At 36.9% G+C, this 19,367-nt stretch overlaps 1 protein-coding gene across 1 annotated transcript in view; it reads left to right on the forward strand.

The window, feature by feature from the left end:
- Positions 1 to 467: 467 nt before the first annotated feature.
- Positions 468 to 19,367, forward strand: part of LOC111151861 (zinc finger protein 800) — a 45,847-nt gene continuing 26,947 nt past the window's right edge. The window contains exons 1-5 of the mRNA XM_022510088.1: positions 468 to 531; positions 1,008 to 1,126; positions 6,499 to 6,594; positions 16,101 to 16,244; positions 18,377 to 18,998. Of these exons, the coding sequence (XP_022365796.1) occupies positions 1,066 to 1,126; positions 6,499 to 6,594; positions 16,101 to 16,244; positions 18,377 to 18,998 (923 nt within the window). The 5' untranslated portion in view covers positions 468 to 531; positions 1,008 to 1,065. The remainder of the gene's footprint in view (positions 532 to 1,007; positions 1,127 to 6,498; positions 6,595 to 16,100; positions 16,245 to 18,376; positions 18,999 to 19,367) is intronic.

Genomic DNA, 19,367 nt, shown 5'->3' on the forward strand with positions numbered 1-19,367 from the left:
AACAACAACTACTAGCAAAAGAGGCCCAAGGTGGGGGGAAACCCCCATTCTTCCCCGCCCCTCTCCAAAAGCCTGAGGGACCGTTGCAGGTGGAGCGGTGCTGGGAGGGGGGGAGCCGGGCTCCGGCGGCAGCCGTTGCCCCGGCGAGGGGCGCCCAGGTCCTGCCCGCTCCGGTTCCGGCTCCTTCGGTGGCGACGGCGGCTTCTGCGGGGCGGTTCCTCCTGTCAACTGCCTGCGCCCGCGCGCCGCCCGCCCGCCCAGCTCCACAGCGCGGAGGGACGCCGTGAGCCGCCGTCGCCGTCGCCGTCGCCTCGGGCCGCGGAGGGACGTGGTGAGCTGTGGCGCTTCCGCGTCAGCGCCGGCGGGGACTCTTTGGGAGCGCGTCGGGCCCGAACCCCGGTTCCCTTCGCGTGGTCCGCCGAGGCTGCGCCAGGTGGGGCCCGAAGCCGCCTCCCACGCCAGGCTGTCCCCGAGGCTGCCCGGCCTGCCTTCCTTCCTTCCGCCTGCCCGCCGGCCCGCCCTAGGAGTTAAGTAAGTTGGGCGCACTTGGTTACGGGGACAGGGGCTCCACCGCGGAGACCCCAACGCACGTGCGTGGCGGGAGGGTGCGGCGTGGGCCGGCCGCCGGCGGGAGCCGCACCTCGACCGGTCCTGTCGCCGCGCCCGCGCCTCCTCGGGCCCCGGCGCCGGCCGTGCCCGCCGCGCTCCGCGCCTCTCTCTCCGCGCGCGCCCGCCCGGGCCGGCGAGGCCGCTGCCGCCCGCGCAGCCGGCCAGGCCCTCGCTTTGCGCTGCGCGCCCAGGCTGCGTTTCCGGGTAGGGTGCTGAATCTGTGCGGGAGTTGGGGCTGGAGAAGCCTTTGTGCGTTTTTCTCTTCTAGGTTCTAGAAGAAGGTACGGGTACCGTGGAGGGAGAACGGAGGGCGGGTGGAGGGAACGTATGTGGAAAATAGAGCCAGAGCCCCCCCAGGAAGTTCAGGGTGAGTGACGGGTTTGTGCTTCTTTCAACAGCCAAGCCGCAATGAAGAGCTTCTTACAGTGAAAGGAAAGTAGGTCTCGCCCACTGAAAATGCCTTTAAGGGACAAATACTGTCAGACTGACCACCATCATCACGGATGCTGTGAACCAGGTATATATTCCTTTCCCCTCCAGTTACTTTGCCCTCCGTCACAGCTACTCTGCCTTGTGTTTCCTTCCAGTTTTCTTTTCCTCCTGCCCTAGAAGTCATGTCTAAGTAAGCAGGCTGTAATTTTCCCCAGTATAAAACTAGTTATGAAGCTAAAAGCTTGTATAAACAAGAGGTCTCTTCTGCCTGATCCCTTAAAAAAAGTACTGCAGGTGTCACCTTAAATCTTTTCCACAAGATCAATCCCTCAGTTCCTTTTCCTTCTTTTGAGGCAGGCTGCAGTTAGTAGTATTTGCCCCGTGTCCTTTGAATGTTTAAAACTGAAGACAGAGGAGAAAATAGGTAGCAGAATAGTAGCATGTCTTTGTGAAAGGGGATTCATTTAAACTTTTAAAAATTAAGTTTCTTACGCATATTCACCAGGGTTTAGCGGTTAAAGCCTAAAAGTGAGTGTGGTTGGGCTAAAAAAGTTTGTTATACTCAGCTTGTTGGAAGAATCAGGTTTTGCTGACTGCAACCTTTAAAAAATTTTCTTGCTCAGAATATACTGTAATGCAAAATAAAAAATCTGGTTATTTAGGTAGAGTACATAAGTATTTTTAGGGTAGTTTATTCAGTAGAACTGTTTTTAGTTGGATTTATGGAATGAAAAAGTTCCTTTTTCGAGTCTCTTGAAGAATATTAGAAGACTAATTTGATAAATGTGGTATGTAAGCTTGAGTTTTCTAGTTACTAGAAGTTTGATATGTTTTGTCCTCTTAGAGGTGCAAGTTAAAAGGGAATCATTGAGTACATATGTCACTAAACCAAAGGCTATTCTAGTTTAAAAGCAGGTGTTTATCATTATTTTTGACCTAAAAGTTATTAGGACTTTTTATGCTTTTGCTTGTTTTTTTGTTGGAGTATTTTAACTGCTCTGGTGTACTTGGTTCTGTCACAGTGGAGTTCAGGTAGAGGACTTTTTTGACTAATGGGAAAAAATGGCAGTGGTAAAGAGGAAGAACTCCCATTTTCAGAAAACTTTGGTACACATGTACTATGGCCCTGTCCCCCCCCACCCCACCCCCCCTGGCCTGGCTTATTGGAAATCAGTAATAACTTACCTCTGCTAATAATATAGTCCCAGGATGGGATCCAGTTTGTGTTCAACTGCCCCTGACCTATCTCAGCACCCCTTCATACTGCACATTTTGTGTATTTTATGTGTCATTTATATTTTATCAAATATTGAATGGAATTTGTTAGTTTTGAAGTAGAAGGCTGTGAATGCTTTTTATACTTCTAGTTCACTGATCTTTTATTCCAGTTTTTTTTTTTTTTTTGGTTTGTTTGTTTTTTGAGAACAGTTCAAGTCATTTAAGTTGAATTAAAATCATTTAAAATAAAACCTTTTACTTAGGAAGAAGTTTGTGTTCATTTATTTCTTTATTTCTTTGACAAATTATTATTGAGCACCTGTTAGGTGCTAGGCACTGTCCAAGGCGATGTGCATGTAAGTGGTGAACAAAAGAGATAAGGTCATTTCCTCATAGAACTTTTGAGTGGGAAGAAATAGATACAGACAAGTAATTGAATAATTTGTGACCATACCTTATTTGGTGTATTCTGATAAAGTTTTCTAGAGACTTTAATGTCTTTTTCAGGATGATTTTCAGAGTTGAATTTTTAATATGTATTGGAATTTCTTTGTTTTTTTCCCTCCCTCATTAACAAGAAATCTTCTAAGTTGCATGAATTTTAAAAAATTAAATTTCTTTTGCCAGAAACTTTTTGAATGCAGTTTATTTTTCAGACTACCAGGTCATAAGTAGTTGTGATTCTTTGCTTTCTTAGCTAGATTAAACACTTTCTGAAGAGTAGTTTGGTGGAAAGCTAGAAGTTTGTTAACTTACAGGATAGTTAATTGTCATTGTTTCAGAGGAAGGTAAGTGCTGTGTGGAAGGTTTTTCCAGTACTGAAAGGAATATGTTATGATAGTTTTAAAAAGAGGATGCCTTCAGATGGAGGGAAGAAGATGACATGGTGTTTGAGAAGTTCTTTTAATGGGCAATCATCAGGGATCTAGCCTCTTTTGAATTATGAATAGTGGGGCTGATCCCTGAGCCGTGTGTTCCTGAGGAGGCCTTAATAGGATGGGTCAATGTGTAGTGAAGGGTGGTGATATAAGCCTGTCAGTATATGTAAAGTACTTTCTTATTTATGTCTTAAGAATGTTTCTTACAGAACTTTTCAGAATTCAGAGGTAGAGAGAATGGTGTAAGGAACCTGTTGTAAGCGTCACACAACATACCGATACATGGACAATCTCTTTTTTTTTTTTCCTCTATTCTCGCTTCTTCACAGTTCCGTTTTCCACCCTCCCACTGCTTCCCTGCCCTCTATTATTTGTGAGTAAATCCCAGACATCATAAGCAGAAAGTTATTTTAAGGGGCTCTTTTTTAAGGTAGGAGAGACTGTTACAAAAGTAGGTATTTGATTCTGGGAAGTGTGTTCTTGGAAGGATATAAAGACATATGTTAACTTCTGAGGGTTTGGGTGTTTTGATTAGAGGGAGATGATGGCTTTTTTCCTAATGGTTGTGTAAACTGATCTTGGGAGGGATGATAGGATATAGGAGAGGAAACTTTTATAAGATACTAATAAATAAAGGTTTTTAGGTTTTTGTTTGTTTGTTTTACAACATTAACGACACAGATCTGTATGCTAAGTGGATGTTTCCATGGATAACTAAGCTAACTCGGGGGTTATTTTGAATGGTGTTTCAGGATGTTGATGTGTGTAGTGGTAGTAGTGTTCTGAAGGTGATTAGGTAACAAATTTTGCTGTAGTTTTGAAATCAGATGTTCTTTTGTGGAAATGGAAGCTGGTGTATTAAAGTTTTCTGGAGCATTTTTATTTTATTTATTAACTTATTTAATTTTATTAACATATAATGTATTATTAGCTCCAGGGGTACAGGTCTGTGAATTGTCAGGCTTACACACTTCACAGCACTCACCATAGCACATACCCTCCCCAATGTCCACAACCCAACCACCCTCTCCCTCCCCCCAGCAACCCTCAGTTTGTTTTGTGAGATTGAGTCTCTTATGGTTTGTCTCCCTCCCGATCCCATCTTGTTTCATTTTTTCCTTCCCTACTCCCCAAACCCCCCACTTTGCTTCTTAGATTCCTCATGTCAGGGAGATCATATGATAATTGTCTTTCTCTGATTGACTTATTTCATGGAGCATTTTTAAATGAGGAAAGGGGACTCTGAGGACAAATTTCTATTTTTTCTCCATATCCCTCCCTTACTCATTACTGTTTTTTAAAAAATTTTCCCTTTCTAAAATTCTTGCTACTTATAGAGCCAACCCTTGATACTTTTAGTTCTTTATAACTGTATAGTTTCTACCCTCTCTTTTGTAGTTATTATTTTTATTAGTCAGTTGTTTTGTACAAATCATGAAAAGAGATCCATCTGATCCAAATAATGGTATCATCAGTCTATTTATAAACTTCTGTTATTGCATCTTTGAAGGGTTGAATTCTACTTTTTAGATTTTGGAAACAGTTTTTCAGTTTTTGATGTCAGAAAGCAATTGATTTCATACATGATGATGGCGGTGGTGATAGAACATTTATTGAACACTTACTATATCCCAGGCTCTGTTTTAACTAGTTAACCTACATTAGCTCATTTAATCCTCGTAGAACTCTATAATTTAGGTACTTTTATTAACCCCATTTTAGAGATGGGAAAGAGATCAGAGAGTTTAATTTGCTTTAGTTGTATCTAATAAATGTTAGAAAAATATTTCAGTGTAGTAAGTCCAGGTCTGTAGTCTTTGTATTTTTAATTGCTGCAGGTAATGCCAATGTCAGATGTTCTCAAAATGAGTTGTGGGTGTGTGCATGTTCTTAATTCATTTAAAATACTTCTTACATATCTCTTAAAATTGGGAGAGTTGTACTTAATAAAATGACTTGGTCCTGAGATAGTTCCGTCCAACTTGTATACACTGAGGACAAGATTTGAAGCCTTAACGTAGAATCTAAGGCTGTGTCTAAATACATGGCACAGTAGGCTTTAGCCCTTATCAGAAAGCCAAATGCTGCCCAAGACCAGGCCCTGGAGCAGTAGCAGCACACATTATTGCAGTAGTCCTCCTTATTTTCCCACAGAGTGGATGATCCTGGGTTAAGAAGGTAATAGTTGAGTAGAACATTATAACATATTGAAAAAAGTTAATTAAAATGGCTGGTTTTTCTCTACCAAAACCATATCTTTAGTATCTGATGGAAAACTGTTTTCCTTTTCAGTTACCTTTTTTTCATATTATCATAATCTAATTTATTATATAATTATACTGTGAATCTGAGAACTTTGGAAAGCAGACATCTGTATATGAAAATGAAAATTTTTATTTTAAAAGTGGAAATAGTATTTTTACTTATTATAAAAGTGTGTGTGTGTGTGTGTGTGTTTTAACCTGTGTGTTTTAATACTTCTATAAAAGCCCAGGCTCTGAAACACTAGCAAAGTGTGAGGCCGAAAATGAAAATCACCCCTGTAAAGTCCACCCTGACAGAACCCTTGTTTTGTTGGTATCTTGCTAGACTTTTTATGTTTATATTAGTGGCTATACATAAACACACATATACATTAAATTTCTTTCTGTATCTATTGAAATATATATTAATATAAGTGAGATCATATTCTCTAACCTGTTTTTGTTGCTCAACAATCTATTTTTGACAACTTTTGTTGTTGGTATATGTAGATTTAGTTCATGCTTTCTAAGAGCCGTGAAGGACTCTGTTGTAGGGCTGTTTCATAGTTTATTTAGTCTGGTTCCTATTGAGAGATTTTTAATTTGTTTGAAATTTTTTCTTTATTATTTAGAGGCTGCAGTGAACATTCTTAAACATCTGTCATTGTGCACTTCACTAGTCCTTTCCTTAGGCAGTGGTTTTTGAGTTTTACTCTCATAATTGCCCAGAGAGCTGTAGTAGATTGTCCAGAGGGTTCTGGAATGGTTTATGAGATGTGGCTAGGACATCGTTGCCCTAGAATTTTGATTAAATACAGAGGCTCCTCTTCAAGGGGAATAAAAAGGCAAACATGACGAATATGTAGTAAATACCAAAATAGTAAATCTTTGCATTTGAAGCCTTAGGTAGCTTTAATTTAGCCTTGAATTGAGAATAATCTTAGTTATTTTTTTCCCATTATTTCATTGTGCCTTACAAAGATGATGGTGAAGTATATACAAACAAGTGTGATTATCATTAACATGATTGTAGCAAACCATTGTTTTTCTTCAATAGTAAATGATTTAAATAACCCTTTTTTTGTGGGGATTGGGGTGGGTGTTTGTCTTCCATGTAGTTTATATCCTGGAACCTGGAGATGCTCCTTTGTTACAGCAACCACTACAGACATCCAAATCTGGTATTCAACAAATAATTGAGTGCTTTCGATCAGGTATGAATGTTTTAGGATGTATTTTTCAATCTTCACATAATAGTTAAAAACTACCTAGAAATCCTTAGAATTAATTTTTAAAAAATATTAAATTGTGTACGTTGGTTTTATAGAATATTTTTAATTGTCAAATTTTTAAAAAGTGGATGAATAAATATTGACTTGCTTTAGATTCTTTTTCAGTACTATATATTATATACTAATATAGAAATAAACTTAGTGTGGTTTCAAGAAATATATGTGGTATCTTTATTGGTAACATGCCTCTTCTCAACAATTTATTGTTAAATTTTTTGGCATATCTTTGTAAACCCTCAATGGACACTAGTAAATTATACTGGGTCTTTATAAGCATTGGCAGAGTAGATTATTTATTCAGAATATCTGAGATGTCACTTGTTCAAGATTAATTACTTTATCATCTCTGTTTATGTGACTCACCTCACCCTGTAGTTTCAACATCTTTGATAGAGCACAAGACAGGAAAAATACTTATTCCAGTCCCTGGTCTCTTTGGATACATTTGTTTAGCTTCGCTTTCTATTAGATCATTATAATAATTGGATGTATAAGAAGTATATTTGTACAGTTGGAGTCCAGTGCTTTAAAATACGTGTTGCTTACTACATATCCATGGCTGAGAACTGTTAGAACTCCTTTCTCAGTGAGATCATAGGTTGTGGTTCTTATGATCCACTTATCCACCTTTTGTAGATTTAGCTTCTCTGACATCGCAGACTGTTGAGTCAGCAAACACGTGATTGATGGGACACTTAACTGATGGAAACTTAAGGGTTAGAATACCTTTTGTTATTATTCTAAAGTTTACTATTCTAATAAAAAATTTCTGAGATTAAAAGGAAAAGATAATTTTTATGTAACCAATTGTATTGATAAATGCTGTGAGGTGCTTATTTTTAAGTCATTGTAAAGAGAAATAACGTATTTGCCATATTTTAGGATCCAAGAAATAGATTGCTACTTAATCTAAAATAAAAATTATTTTTATTTCTGAGTTCCCGAGATCTGTTTCTTGGATTTTTAATCTAATTTTAAATAGATTTTTAATCCATTTTTAATCTATTAATTTTAATCAATTTTTAATCTATAGTCCTCACGGCTTTGCTTTTATGTATATTTAAATCAGTTAAGTATTGAGTGTGTATCCATGCCTTGCCCACGTTGAATGGTGGCGCAGTCTATTTTGGGTGTCTTTTGTTGTTTTTATTTTTGATAGCTGTCGTTCATTAACAGAAGTAACTGATAGGTCAGATTTTCCTATGATAAATACAATTAAAATGTTACTTACTAGGGGTGGTATTTATAATATATTTCTGGTATAACAGAAGAAGGATTAGTTTCTGGTCATAGTAAGAGTTTCTTTTAGCTACTTTTGGTAGGTAATTCTTTTTGTTCTTTCTCAAGGAAATGAAGGTTATAGCTTTTCACATTTTTTATATTCTTTGCTATAGGTTTTTTTTCTTTTCTTTTTCTTTTTTTTAAGAGAGGTGAGAGAGGGGTTGGGGGGAGTGGTAGGAGGGGGGTGGAGGAGAGAATCTTAAGCAGGCTCTATATCCAGTGTGGAGGCGGATGCAGGGCTGGATCTCACAACCCTGAGATCATGGCCTCAGCTGAAGTCAAGAGGAGTCAATGCTTAACTGACTGAACCAACCAGCTACCCCATAGGTTTCTTTTTTAAAATCCAAAATTTGAAATGAATAAGATTATTTTATACTTACTTCAATTTATTATAGTGTTATTTGATTAAGAAGTTAGAATTTGTTCATTCATAAATGCTTTGTCTTATAAAATACACCTTTTCAAGAAGATCCTGTTCTCAAAATCTGTGTTTAACTTTGGAAGATGAATATTTAGAAATGAAATTGTTTTCTTTTTGCATTGTGCTCATGTCTGTTTCCTGTATTTGCTATTTCTTTAGCAGAAGTGTCTGTGAAATGGGTAAAATGTTCTTTTTTAAATGTCCCCTTCTGACCTTTTAAATTCACATTTGCCTTCTGAGTTATGTTTTATTTAGGAAAATTCTGAAAATACTATAAATTTAATTCTGAGTACCCAGTGATTTAAATTAGAAGTGATTTAGAAATTTGCTTAGCAATACAAAGAACTAATTTTGGATTTAAAGAAAGGAATTCTTTTACTTTGTTAATGTGTCTCAGAACTAAGCAATTTTAATTTCCTCAAGATTGTAATCTCTTCATCAGTATAATCTAAAGTTTGCTAAGGTAGCTCTTTGGCACTGAAGTATCCAAGCCCTGGCTAACTGAAACTTTGGGAGGATAGAACGGAAGTTTGGGCCACATGACTTAAGGACGAAGATCCATTCTTACCCTCTAAGTTCTTCCTGGTCCTATTCTACTCTCAGCCACACCTTCAGTGACTCATTTCTTTCTAGACTCTTTCCATTGCAGCTGGGTTACAGACATTGCATTTAAAAGAACTATCCAAAGTCTGTGCTTTTGCTCTCACTAACGTATGGAGGCTAAATCAGGTGGGGCATTAGTAATGTGTTAGGATATCTAGCTTAATCTTTAAGCTCAGATAGTTGTCTTCAGCTATTATACCATTTCTAAGTTACTCACCTTCTGTCCACACTTGGCTGTCTGTGACCTGGTATTAATTCCTACCCAAGCTGGAAGTTCATAAAAGGCTGAGGAATGAGTTAACTAATTTTTTTGGTCTGCCAGCCCCACATGTGCTGTACTGACTGCATGATCAGTTTTGACTTGTTTTCTTTGCCTCACAATTTAGTCTTTACTTTGGACTGTTTTTCTGGTTTTAAATGATAAATCTTTCTTGACCTCTGATATCTTTTTATTTCTGGCCACTTCACTTGTAAATTAATTTGAATAGATTTTTCTTTCTGGAATTAAGTAATATTCCTATATTGGAATAAGTAATATTATTGGACTAAGTCATAAGTGCCCATGGTTTAAAAATAATAAGGAAGTATAAAAGGATGTATAGAAATACAAAAATAAGTCTCTGCTCAGGCAGCCACTGCTACATGATTTATGTGTCTTCTTCTAGAGACCCTGTATACATGTACAAGCATATATCCCTCACTTTTCCCCCCAGTACTAATGGTAGCTGATTCTGCACACTGCTATGTATTTTTGCTTTATTAACAGTACATTTTGCTGTTGTTTGACATTTGTCCATAGATACCTCATTTTTTAGAAGGTTGCCTATTTTGCTCCAACCTACAGATTGAAATCCCTGATGGTTTAATGACTTTGAGACATGCTGTTTGCTCTGTATCCCTGGCTTCTGTACTATCTTGACTGGGTCCTGCCTTTTGCTAGAGCGCTGCCTTAGCTCTGTTAGTCCTTCTAGGATCACATCTGTGACTCGATGTCTTCAAATTTATCTTCTTTTTATTGACACTTTAATTTTAGCTTCCTTTCTTCCTGACCTCTCTCCCCAAACTGAAACAGAATTTTAAGTAACAACAACAACAAAAAAGGTGTACTTCGATGAGACATTTATTAACATCGATTTAATTGAGCTTAATATTCTTTCTTAGTCTCTCAGTCTTCTGGTAGAGGCAAAGGAGCTATTGAATGCCCTAAGATTAGAAACAGAAAAATGGGGAGAAAAGAGAAGGATAATTATTTAGTCTAATATTCATGGAGAGAAAAGAGAAGGATAATTATTTAGTCTGATATTCAAAACTGGTCTTTCTTATGAAGTCGATATTTTTTTTTGAATCCTTGAAATATATAACGTTATAAAAATATATATAATATCATAGAAAAAAGATTCTATAAAATACACTACTACTATGTGCAAGGAAGAGCATCTTTTCTGACTCTTAGGGAGGAGTGAATTGTAATGAAAAATGAGAATTAGCTTTGTATGGTATTTGCTATTGTCATTATCATCTTAGGTTTGGTCATTTAACTTCTTAGAAGAGTTTTTGTTTTGTTTTGGTTTTGTACTGTTTAAAACATTACCTGCATTTAGTGTAAGCTGTTTCTGGATGGTGATGCCTTAGTCCTGACTACAAACAAAAACTGAGGATGGAAGTGTGATTTTTCGGAGATATATAAGATAAGAGAGCATCATTATCATATAGGTTTTGTTTTTGGTTGTTACCAAATACCAATAAGACAGATGTAGATTTATTTGTTTGATTTGTTGTTCTTATATTCTTCAAAGAATGTTATCTGAGGCTATGTTCCTAGAGGAGCAGACATTTATATTAGTCTGGGAATTTCTTAAGGGCACAGATCAGATCCTTCACTTTCATGTTTCCAGTAATAACATTGTAAACTCATATTTAGTAGGTGTCCAAAAAATGTTTGTAAGATGAAAATATTAACCAAGTGGCACTAGAATCATTTTGTTCTGCTTATACATTTATTGTAGTATGTAGCACTGTTCCATAATTAACCTAGTAATTTTTTTTTAAAGATTTTTTTTTTAAATTTATTTGACAGAGAGAGAGATCACAAGTAGAGAGAGAGGAGGAAGCAGCAGGCTCCTTGCCTAGCAGAGAGCCTGATGTGGGACTCGATCCCAGAACCCTGAGATCAGGACCTGAGCTGAAGGCAGAGGCTTAACCCACCGAGCCACCCAGGCAGCCCAACCTAGTAACTTTTTAAGAAAGATTTTATTTATTCATTTGAGAGAGAGAGAGAGAGCATGCACAAGCAGGGAGAGAGGCAGAGGGAAAGGGAGAAGTAGACTCTGCTGAGCAGGGAGCCTGATGTGGGGCTTGATCCTAGGAGCCTGATGTGGGGCTTGATCCTAGGACCCTGAGATCATGACCTGAGCTGAAGGCAGACTCTTAACCATCTAAGCCACCCAGGTGCCCCTAACCTAGTAATTTTTTTTAACCAACTCTTGCAGGTGGTAGTTTTAAGAAATCAATTTAAATTTTCTTAAATTAGGGGCGCCTGGGTGGCTCAGTGGGTTAAGGCCTCTGCCTTCGGCTCGGGTCATGATCTCAGGGTCTTGGGATCGAGCCCCGCATCGGGCTCTCTGCTTAGCGGGGAGCCTGCTTCCTCCTCTCTCTCTCTCTGCCTGCCTCTCTGCCTACTTATGATCTCTGTCTGCCAAATAAATAAAAAATGAATAAAATCTTTAAAAAAAAAGAAAAAAAATTTTCTTAAATTACCCCCCCACTTTAAGAACTTTTGTTAAGGGATGATCAGTTAGAAATTTCCTTCATAAACTGGCCTTGGAAATCAGTTTTGACAGGAATTACAGCTTTGCTTGCAGTGCGTTTAAACAGTCATGTTAAAAATGATTAAGCTCATGTGTGAATCATAAAGCAAGCAGTATACCATTTAAAAATCATTACTGCTACAACTTAAAATGGTCATTGACCAACATATCCATATATTAAGGAAAAAAATGAAAGCTTATCTTTGGCACAGAAGAGTTAGAATTAATATCTCATCATGTAAAGTGACTGCCCCTCCACCCTAATGTAAAACTGAATACTGATTCCTTTTGAAAAAAATCTTTTAAATATTTTTCTCAGTACATACAATGTATTTGATGTTAAGGAATAGCATATGACTAAACCCTTGTTGGGGTTTGAGTAATTTTTACTGAGCATCTATTATGAGAATCTGAAATATTCACTAATTAGTTAATTTCTAATCATCAAAAGCCTTACTCTTTGGAGGGCTGTTTTTTTTTTTTTTTTTTTTGAAAGATACTGATTAATGTAATCAGTAAACAGTGACTTCTAAGATAGTTCTAAGATATAGGGCAAGAAAATGTTACTCATACAGGAAAAGGAATAATTAGGAGTAAGATTATGCATGGGTCTCTTTCAGGATCAAGGGCAGTGGAAGAACTTTATGTTGCTGTCCAGATGACCATGTCTGTTGTCTCAGGTGACAGAAAGTTTTAGCTGTTGACAGAGGCACAGATGATTGGCTGTGTCTAATTGTTAATGAGCAGAGCAGTCAAAAATGGTAGCTAATGAGACCATTATGTCCAAAGCCATTATGACCACATGGGAAAAACATCAAAACCTTAAATGACAGCTAAAACTAACTTAGGGAAAAACTTCTATTGTCTGTATTTATGGAATGGGCAACGTCTTATTTTTCTTATTTGTAAAGTGTGTAAGTTGAATTAGAAAAATCTTTGAGGTCTTTTTTTGGCTTCCCAGGCAACTTTATTATACCCTAAAAAAAAATCTATAGAGAAGGTTTCCTTAAACATAAAGCTTCTAATATGTCATTTAACAAACCTCAGTCAGGCGTAGTCCTGAGAAGTGGGGATATAGTCGATGAGCATTGAAGGTATCTTCTCCATCCTTTTAGAGCCTCCAGCTTAATGGGACTACAGAAAAATAATTAAAAGATACTGGGATAATACAGTACAGATGTATAGGGTGCTGTAGGAATAGGGGTGAAGAATTCGTAACAAAAACCAGGAATCAGAAGGCTTCCTGGGGGAAGTGACTTCTAACCTGGAATTTTGTTTGTTTTAAGATTTTATTTATTAGAGAGAGAGAGAGAGTGAGCATGAGAGTGGGGAGGGTAGGATGCATGACTTGATCCTGGGGCTTAAACCTGGGGCTTGATTCTGAGGCTTGATTCTGGGGCTAGATCCTGGGTCTCGAACCTGGGTCTCAATTCTGGGACTTGAACCTGGGGCTTAAACCTGGGGCTCGATTCTGGGGCTTGATCCTGGGGCTAGATCCTGGGCCTCCAGGGTCCATGACCTGAGCGGAAGGCAGTCACTTAACCAACTGAGCCACCCAGGCTCCCCAGAGTTTGAAGGATTACTAGAAGTGAGCCAGACCGGGGCAGTGGGAGGAAAAAAAACATAGGTGAAGTCCTGAGAAGAGAGAGAAACAATTTGGTGAACCCATGGCTCTGAAAGAAATTTGATGTACCTGTGTCAACACAACTGTGCTTATGTGTGTGTGTGTGTGTGTGTGTGTGTGTGTAGGTGGGATGGGGTGGGGGAAGGATTTGTGAATGATAATTAAGATTGATGAGTTAAGGATAGGGCCAGAGATTTTGGGGGGGGTGCTATTGGAAACAAATATATACTCTGCTGAATATAACTAGTTCTATAACCAGGACTAAACAAGAATACCTATCTATTTCTCTTTAAATTTTTTAAAAAGATTTTATTTATTTATTTGACACAGAGAGAGAGATCACAAGTAGGCAGAGAGCGAGAGGGGAAGCAAGCTTCCCGCTGAGCAGAGAGCCCAATGTGCGGCTTGATCCCAGGACCCTGAGATTATGACCTGAGCCGAAGGCAGAGGCTTAACCCACTGAGCCACCCAGGCGCCCCCTCTTTAATTTTTAATTAATTACTTTTTATAGTTGAGCAAACCTGATGGACAAAGTGAGATCTCTGATTTAGGGATGCAGTCTTGTATTTTTAGCAGTAACTGTTTTTTGTGTATAACCTCATACTTCCTATTTAAATCTTCAATTGGGTTCTTAAACCTAGTTCAGCTTGTTTTTGCATTCCTCTTCAGTCTTTTTTTGACTGTTTTTAAAGGCAGAATTGAATCTTTAGTATGGGTCTAGCAGGTATTTCAATTTGGAATTAAATGCACAAAATTTTCTATGTTTTCCTCTTACTGGTGCTACACTTAACTATACTTCTGTAGATAGGTTAGGCTTATCTAAAATATTTTTATCATCAGTCTACCTCTCATAGTTTGTCAGTCACTTAGGAGATTAACTATGAACTAAACAAAAGCAGTCTTTTGTAAGTATATTTTGCAATGCGAAGTGGACTAAGAAAGTGCGTGCATGTGTGTGTTTGTGTGTATGTGTATGTATGTATGATTTTACCGTTTTTTTTTTAAGATTTTATTTATTTATTTGACAGAGAGAGAGAGATCACAATTAGGCAGAGAGACAGGCAGAGAGAGAGGGGGGAAGCAGGCTCCCTGCTGAGCAGAGAGCCCGATGCGGGGCTCGATCCCAGGACCCTGAGATCATGACCTGAGCTGAAGGCAGAGGCTTAACCCACTGGGCCACCCGGGTACCCTGATTTTACCTTTATATTAAGAATAATACTTGGGCTGTCCTCTGAATCTTTTTAAATTTATATTTTCTGATTTCGTGGTAATATGGTTTAGTGCAGTAAACCATTGATTCGGATTTGAGAAATGGTGGAAATGATTTCATTATATTTATTTTTTCCCAGTAGAAACCCAGATGTGTAATTTAATTTTTCTGGGATTTAGGTTCATATTTTCTTTCATGATTGTCTAAGATAGGTTTGGTTTGGTGTGTTCATTTTAGAAGATGGATAGTATAGTGTGTTTACTCTTTAGTAGTCCCAGAGCTTAAAAGAGTGTCAAGTACTTGTGGAATGATAGAAGGACACTTTGCACCTAGATAGTTTTAAAGGTTTTTTTCAGGACACGTTTAATATTGAAGTCAATATTATTAGCATCTTTTTTATTTGAGGCAATTAAAGGCTAATTAATTAGTAAAGCATGGCAGATCAATTTTGTCAATTTACTTGTGGCAAAAACCTGTAGGAAATAATGGCAAATTTAAATTTAAAACACAAATTCTATTTGTGTTTTATTCCTGGTGGATGTTCTTACTTTAAAGATTGGATGCTCATTGCCATTTTTTTTTTCCCCTGCCTTTTGGTCTTGTGTCATAATGCTTAGATTCCCTGTATCAGTGGCATTTCTTCAACTAATTTTAATATTGAGCATTGCCAGAGCTGAATACTTTGTAGTTATAAATAAGACAGGTTTGGTCTTGGCTGCTTTGGAGTTTATAATCTAGTGGAGAAGAAAGGCTTTAAATTAGTTTAAACTGTAAACTATCAGTATTTAATTAGTTGCACTTGGAGTGAGTTTTTGAGGGAGAAAGGCTTTGAATAAATTTATAGTGGTATCAGGAGGCCTAAGCAAAGTTAAAATTATGGTTAAGGATTCTATACTCTGACACTCAATGACCATAATCCCATGTTGGCCCAGAACCTGAAGTAATTTGAGCTGAGTTTAAAAAGAAAAGTCACACGCAGTCTTGTGACAGTTTCGACTTTCTTTAAGGAATCAGGAAAACGTATTACAGAACTCCATGTTCACGTCTTAATGCAGAAGGGAGCAGCGAGAAACTTTGGCAAGGAGTAGGGGGTTGGTGGAGGAGGGGTATGTTTAATTCTTTTCCCTTCCATATCTATTGAATCAGAATCTCTAGAGGGGGTTCATGTACATCATTATTCCCAGGTTATTTTGATGATCAGCCAGATGTTGAAACCACTGTTGGGATATCCTAAGAATTGATTGGCTGCTGAATTAGAAAAAAAATATCAGTTTTAGCTGTCACAATATCCAGGTGATGTTAGAATTTTACTTAGAATTTAGTTTATAAGTTAGTTCTGAATACAAATGGTGGAAATTGGCAATGCCTGTATTTTGTTTGCAAAGAGTAATTGCACTTTGGATTGTCAACAGTGGTTGCCCAGTTTAAAAATGCACATTAAATTTACCTTTTGTGTTAAGTTTTATTTTCTTTTTCCTTCAGGAACTAAACAACTTAAGCACATTTTATTAAAAGATGTGGACACTATTTTTGAATGTAAATTATGTCGCAGTCTCTTCAGAGGATTACCAAATTTAATTACCCATAAAAAATTCTACTGCCCACCAAGTCTCCAGATGGATGACAGTAAGTATTATTCATATATCCAGTTATGCATTTTACAGCTAAGTGTTCTTATACTGTAGCTATACATTTGTGTTAAAATGGTATCAATAATTTAATGATGGGGAATAAAATTAAATACTTAACGTTCATTTTCTTAGACAAGTACTTTAATATGAGTGTTTTTGTGTTTTTCTTAAAGAGGTTAGTTTTATGAGTATACTTATTTATATCAAGATATTGGATATTGTTTTTGAATGTTTATATGGACCATATAGTTTATATTCAGGATATTTCTAAGTTAAAATGTGAGTGCTTGAAGGGAGTATTGGTATTTTTCATTTCTGTTTCTTCAACAACTTGTTACATATGACTGATAATTTACTAAGATTATTCTTAAGTAAATAAGAAGGTTAGAAATAGAGCAAAGAATGAGTAAATGCATTGATTTCTTGGGGATGGTAAGAAGAGCATTAAAAAATAATAACCTTTCTATTTTTTTCTGGGTCTTGATTTGAAGATCAGTTTTGTTCTCAGTGAAATTTATTTATAAATCAATTATTTTATCAGAAATGAGATTGTGTTATAGGCCAACTTGAGATCTGAAGTAGCTTTATGTGATGAAGGCAGGTTGTAGGCTAATAAAGTCTTTGTGAAACTGAATGTTTGTTGGATTAAGTGTATTGCCCATGTATGATTAAGTTAGCAGTATATGTAACGGTATTATTTTCTTGCTTTAAAGAACTGATATAAATTCCTTAAAATATTTTAATAAGTAATAGGTTACTTTCATTATTTCTTGTTCAGGGGTTTAACTCTTTGTGGTCTTACAAATTATAGAACTTATTTTGTCCATTTGATACTATAGTTGAATTGTGGAGTTCGTGCACTTTTCAACTTAACTTTCTTGGAATGGGAATGAAATGAAAATTCCAAATATCAGAAGTACCACGGAATTACTAGCATGAAACTGATTTAAAGTATATTATAGGACATAATTGATTTAAAGTATATTATAGGACATAGTTGAAGTAAGAATTTCATCTTTGGAAATTTTTCCTAGTACTAGATCTTGTTATAGTCCTAGATCTTATTATACTTGTTTTTATCATTGAGATATAAATGAAAAGTCAGTCTGTAGGGATTAGTTTCAAATCTTATATTTTAATAAATAAAGTGCTAGTAGAAAATTAGTGATATTTGTGATAGTTTTCCATGTTTTAGTGTAGAGCTGACTTTTAGAAATATAAATAAATGGATATGTTGGATTATTGTGCACTTTCCTTGGCAATACTCATTCTAGAAGTACTTCGGTGAAACTGTTATCCTTTTAGACACTATCTGTTTTAAATGGGAAGATTTCTAAAAGAGCAATAATTTCTTGTTTTTAAATATCAGATTTGATGCTATATTTGTAGCTAGATTTTAGAGTTGTATGGAAACATAACCAGTGTTAGATAAATCTATTATAGGAGGAATATTTGATTTTCTATAGGGACATAATTATTGTGCAAGTAAATAAAACTAGCTCTGTTTTTGGAATAAATCTGTAGTTTTTAATCACTTGTTTGAATGGGATGGTATCCTGTTAAGCCCTGTAATAGCAAAGACTTTGTACGTGTCATTCATTTTTATATCCTACAAATCTTTCTTTTTCATTTCCATAAGATCTTTAAGGGTGCCTCTCTACAAGTAGACTAGATTATTACGGATTAAGTTAATAGGAATGCTGTTATGTTTTCCAAAAAAAGAATCATTTTTTTATATAATAGTACATTCTTCATGATGTGTTATCCATCTTGGGTTATGAGAACTTTGATTTGCCTTTGCTGGCCTGAAAATTTTAGACTGAAAATTTGAAATACTCTTTTAATTGTTTAGGACATTCATGTGCTTATGTAGTTGGTGTTAAGGGCACTTAGGAGTGGAAGTAGCTCTTCAGATTGCATTTATTCCTTAACATTTGTGTACGTTGATGAGATTTTAAATTAATTTTAGTTTAATTCTAGTTTTAAAATATGTAAAAGTAGATAATGCTCTTCTAAAAATACGCTAGTAATAAATTTTAAGATAGGGATTCATAATACATTTTTAAATATTAGATAGCTAGAGCATGCAGATGAGTTCAGATTAAAATGTTGTTTTTTCCTTAACAGACCTTCCTGATGTAAATGATAAACAAAGCCAAGCCATAAATGATCTCCTAGAAGCCATATATCCAAGTGTGGACAAGCGAGAATATATTATTAAGCTAGAACCCATAGAAACTAATCAAAATGCAGTGTTTCAGTATATTTCAAGGACTGATAATCCTACTGAAGTCACAGAGTCAAGCAGTACTCCTGAACAAACTGAAGTTCAAATACAGGAAACCAGCACTGAACAGTCTAAAACAGTACCAGTTGCAGATGCGGAGGTGGAAGCTGTAGAGCCCCCACCTGTTGAGATTGTTGCAGATGAAGTTGCACCTACATCTGATGAGCAACCTCAGGAATCACAGGCTGACTTGGAAACTTCAGACAATTCTGATTTTGGTCACCAGTTGATATGCTGTCTTTGTAGAAAAGAATTCAATTCCAGACGAGGTGTTCGTCGTCACATTCGAAAAGTACACAAGAAAAAGATGGAAGAACTAAAAAAGTACATTGAAACACGAAAGAATCCAAATCAGTCCTCTAAAGGACGCAGTAAGAATGTTCTAGTTCCAATAAGTAGGAGTTGTCCAGTATGTTGTAAATCATTTGCTACAAAAGCGAATGTAAGGAGGCATTTTGATGATGCGGAGGTGGAAGCTGTAGAGCCCCCACCTGTTGAGATTGTTGCAGATGAAGTTGCACCTACATCTGATGAGCAACCTCAGGAATCACAGGCTGACTTGGAAACTTCAGACAATTCTGATTTTGGTCACCAGTTGATATGCTGTCTTTGTAGAAAAGAATTCAATTCCAGACGAGGTGTTCGTCGTCACATTCGAAAAGTACACAAGAAAAAGATGGAAGAACTAAAAAAGTACATTGAAACACGAAAGAATCCAAATCAGTCCTCTAAAGGACGCAGTAAGAATGTTCTAGTTCCAATAAGTAGGAGTTGTCCAGTATGTTGTAAATCATTTGCTACAAAAGCGAATGTAAGGAGGCATTTTGATGA

The sequence above is a fragment of the Enhydra lutris genome, unplaced genomic scaffold, assembly GCF_002288905.1.
Source record: "Enhydra lutris kenyoni isolate GAN:26980312 unplaced genomic scaffold, ASM228890v2 scaffoldscaffold27, whole genome shotgun sequence".
Lineage (NCBI taxonomy): Eukaryota > Metazoa > Chordata > Mammalia > Carnivora > Mustelidae > Enhydra > Enhydra lutris.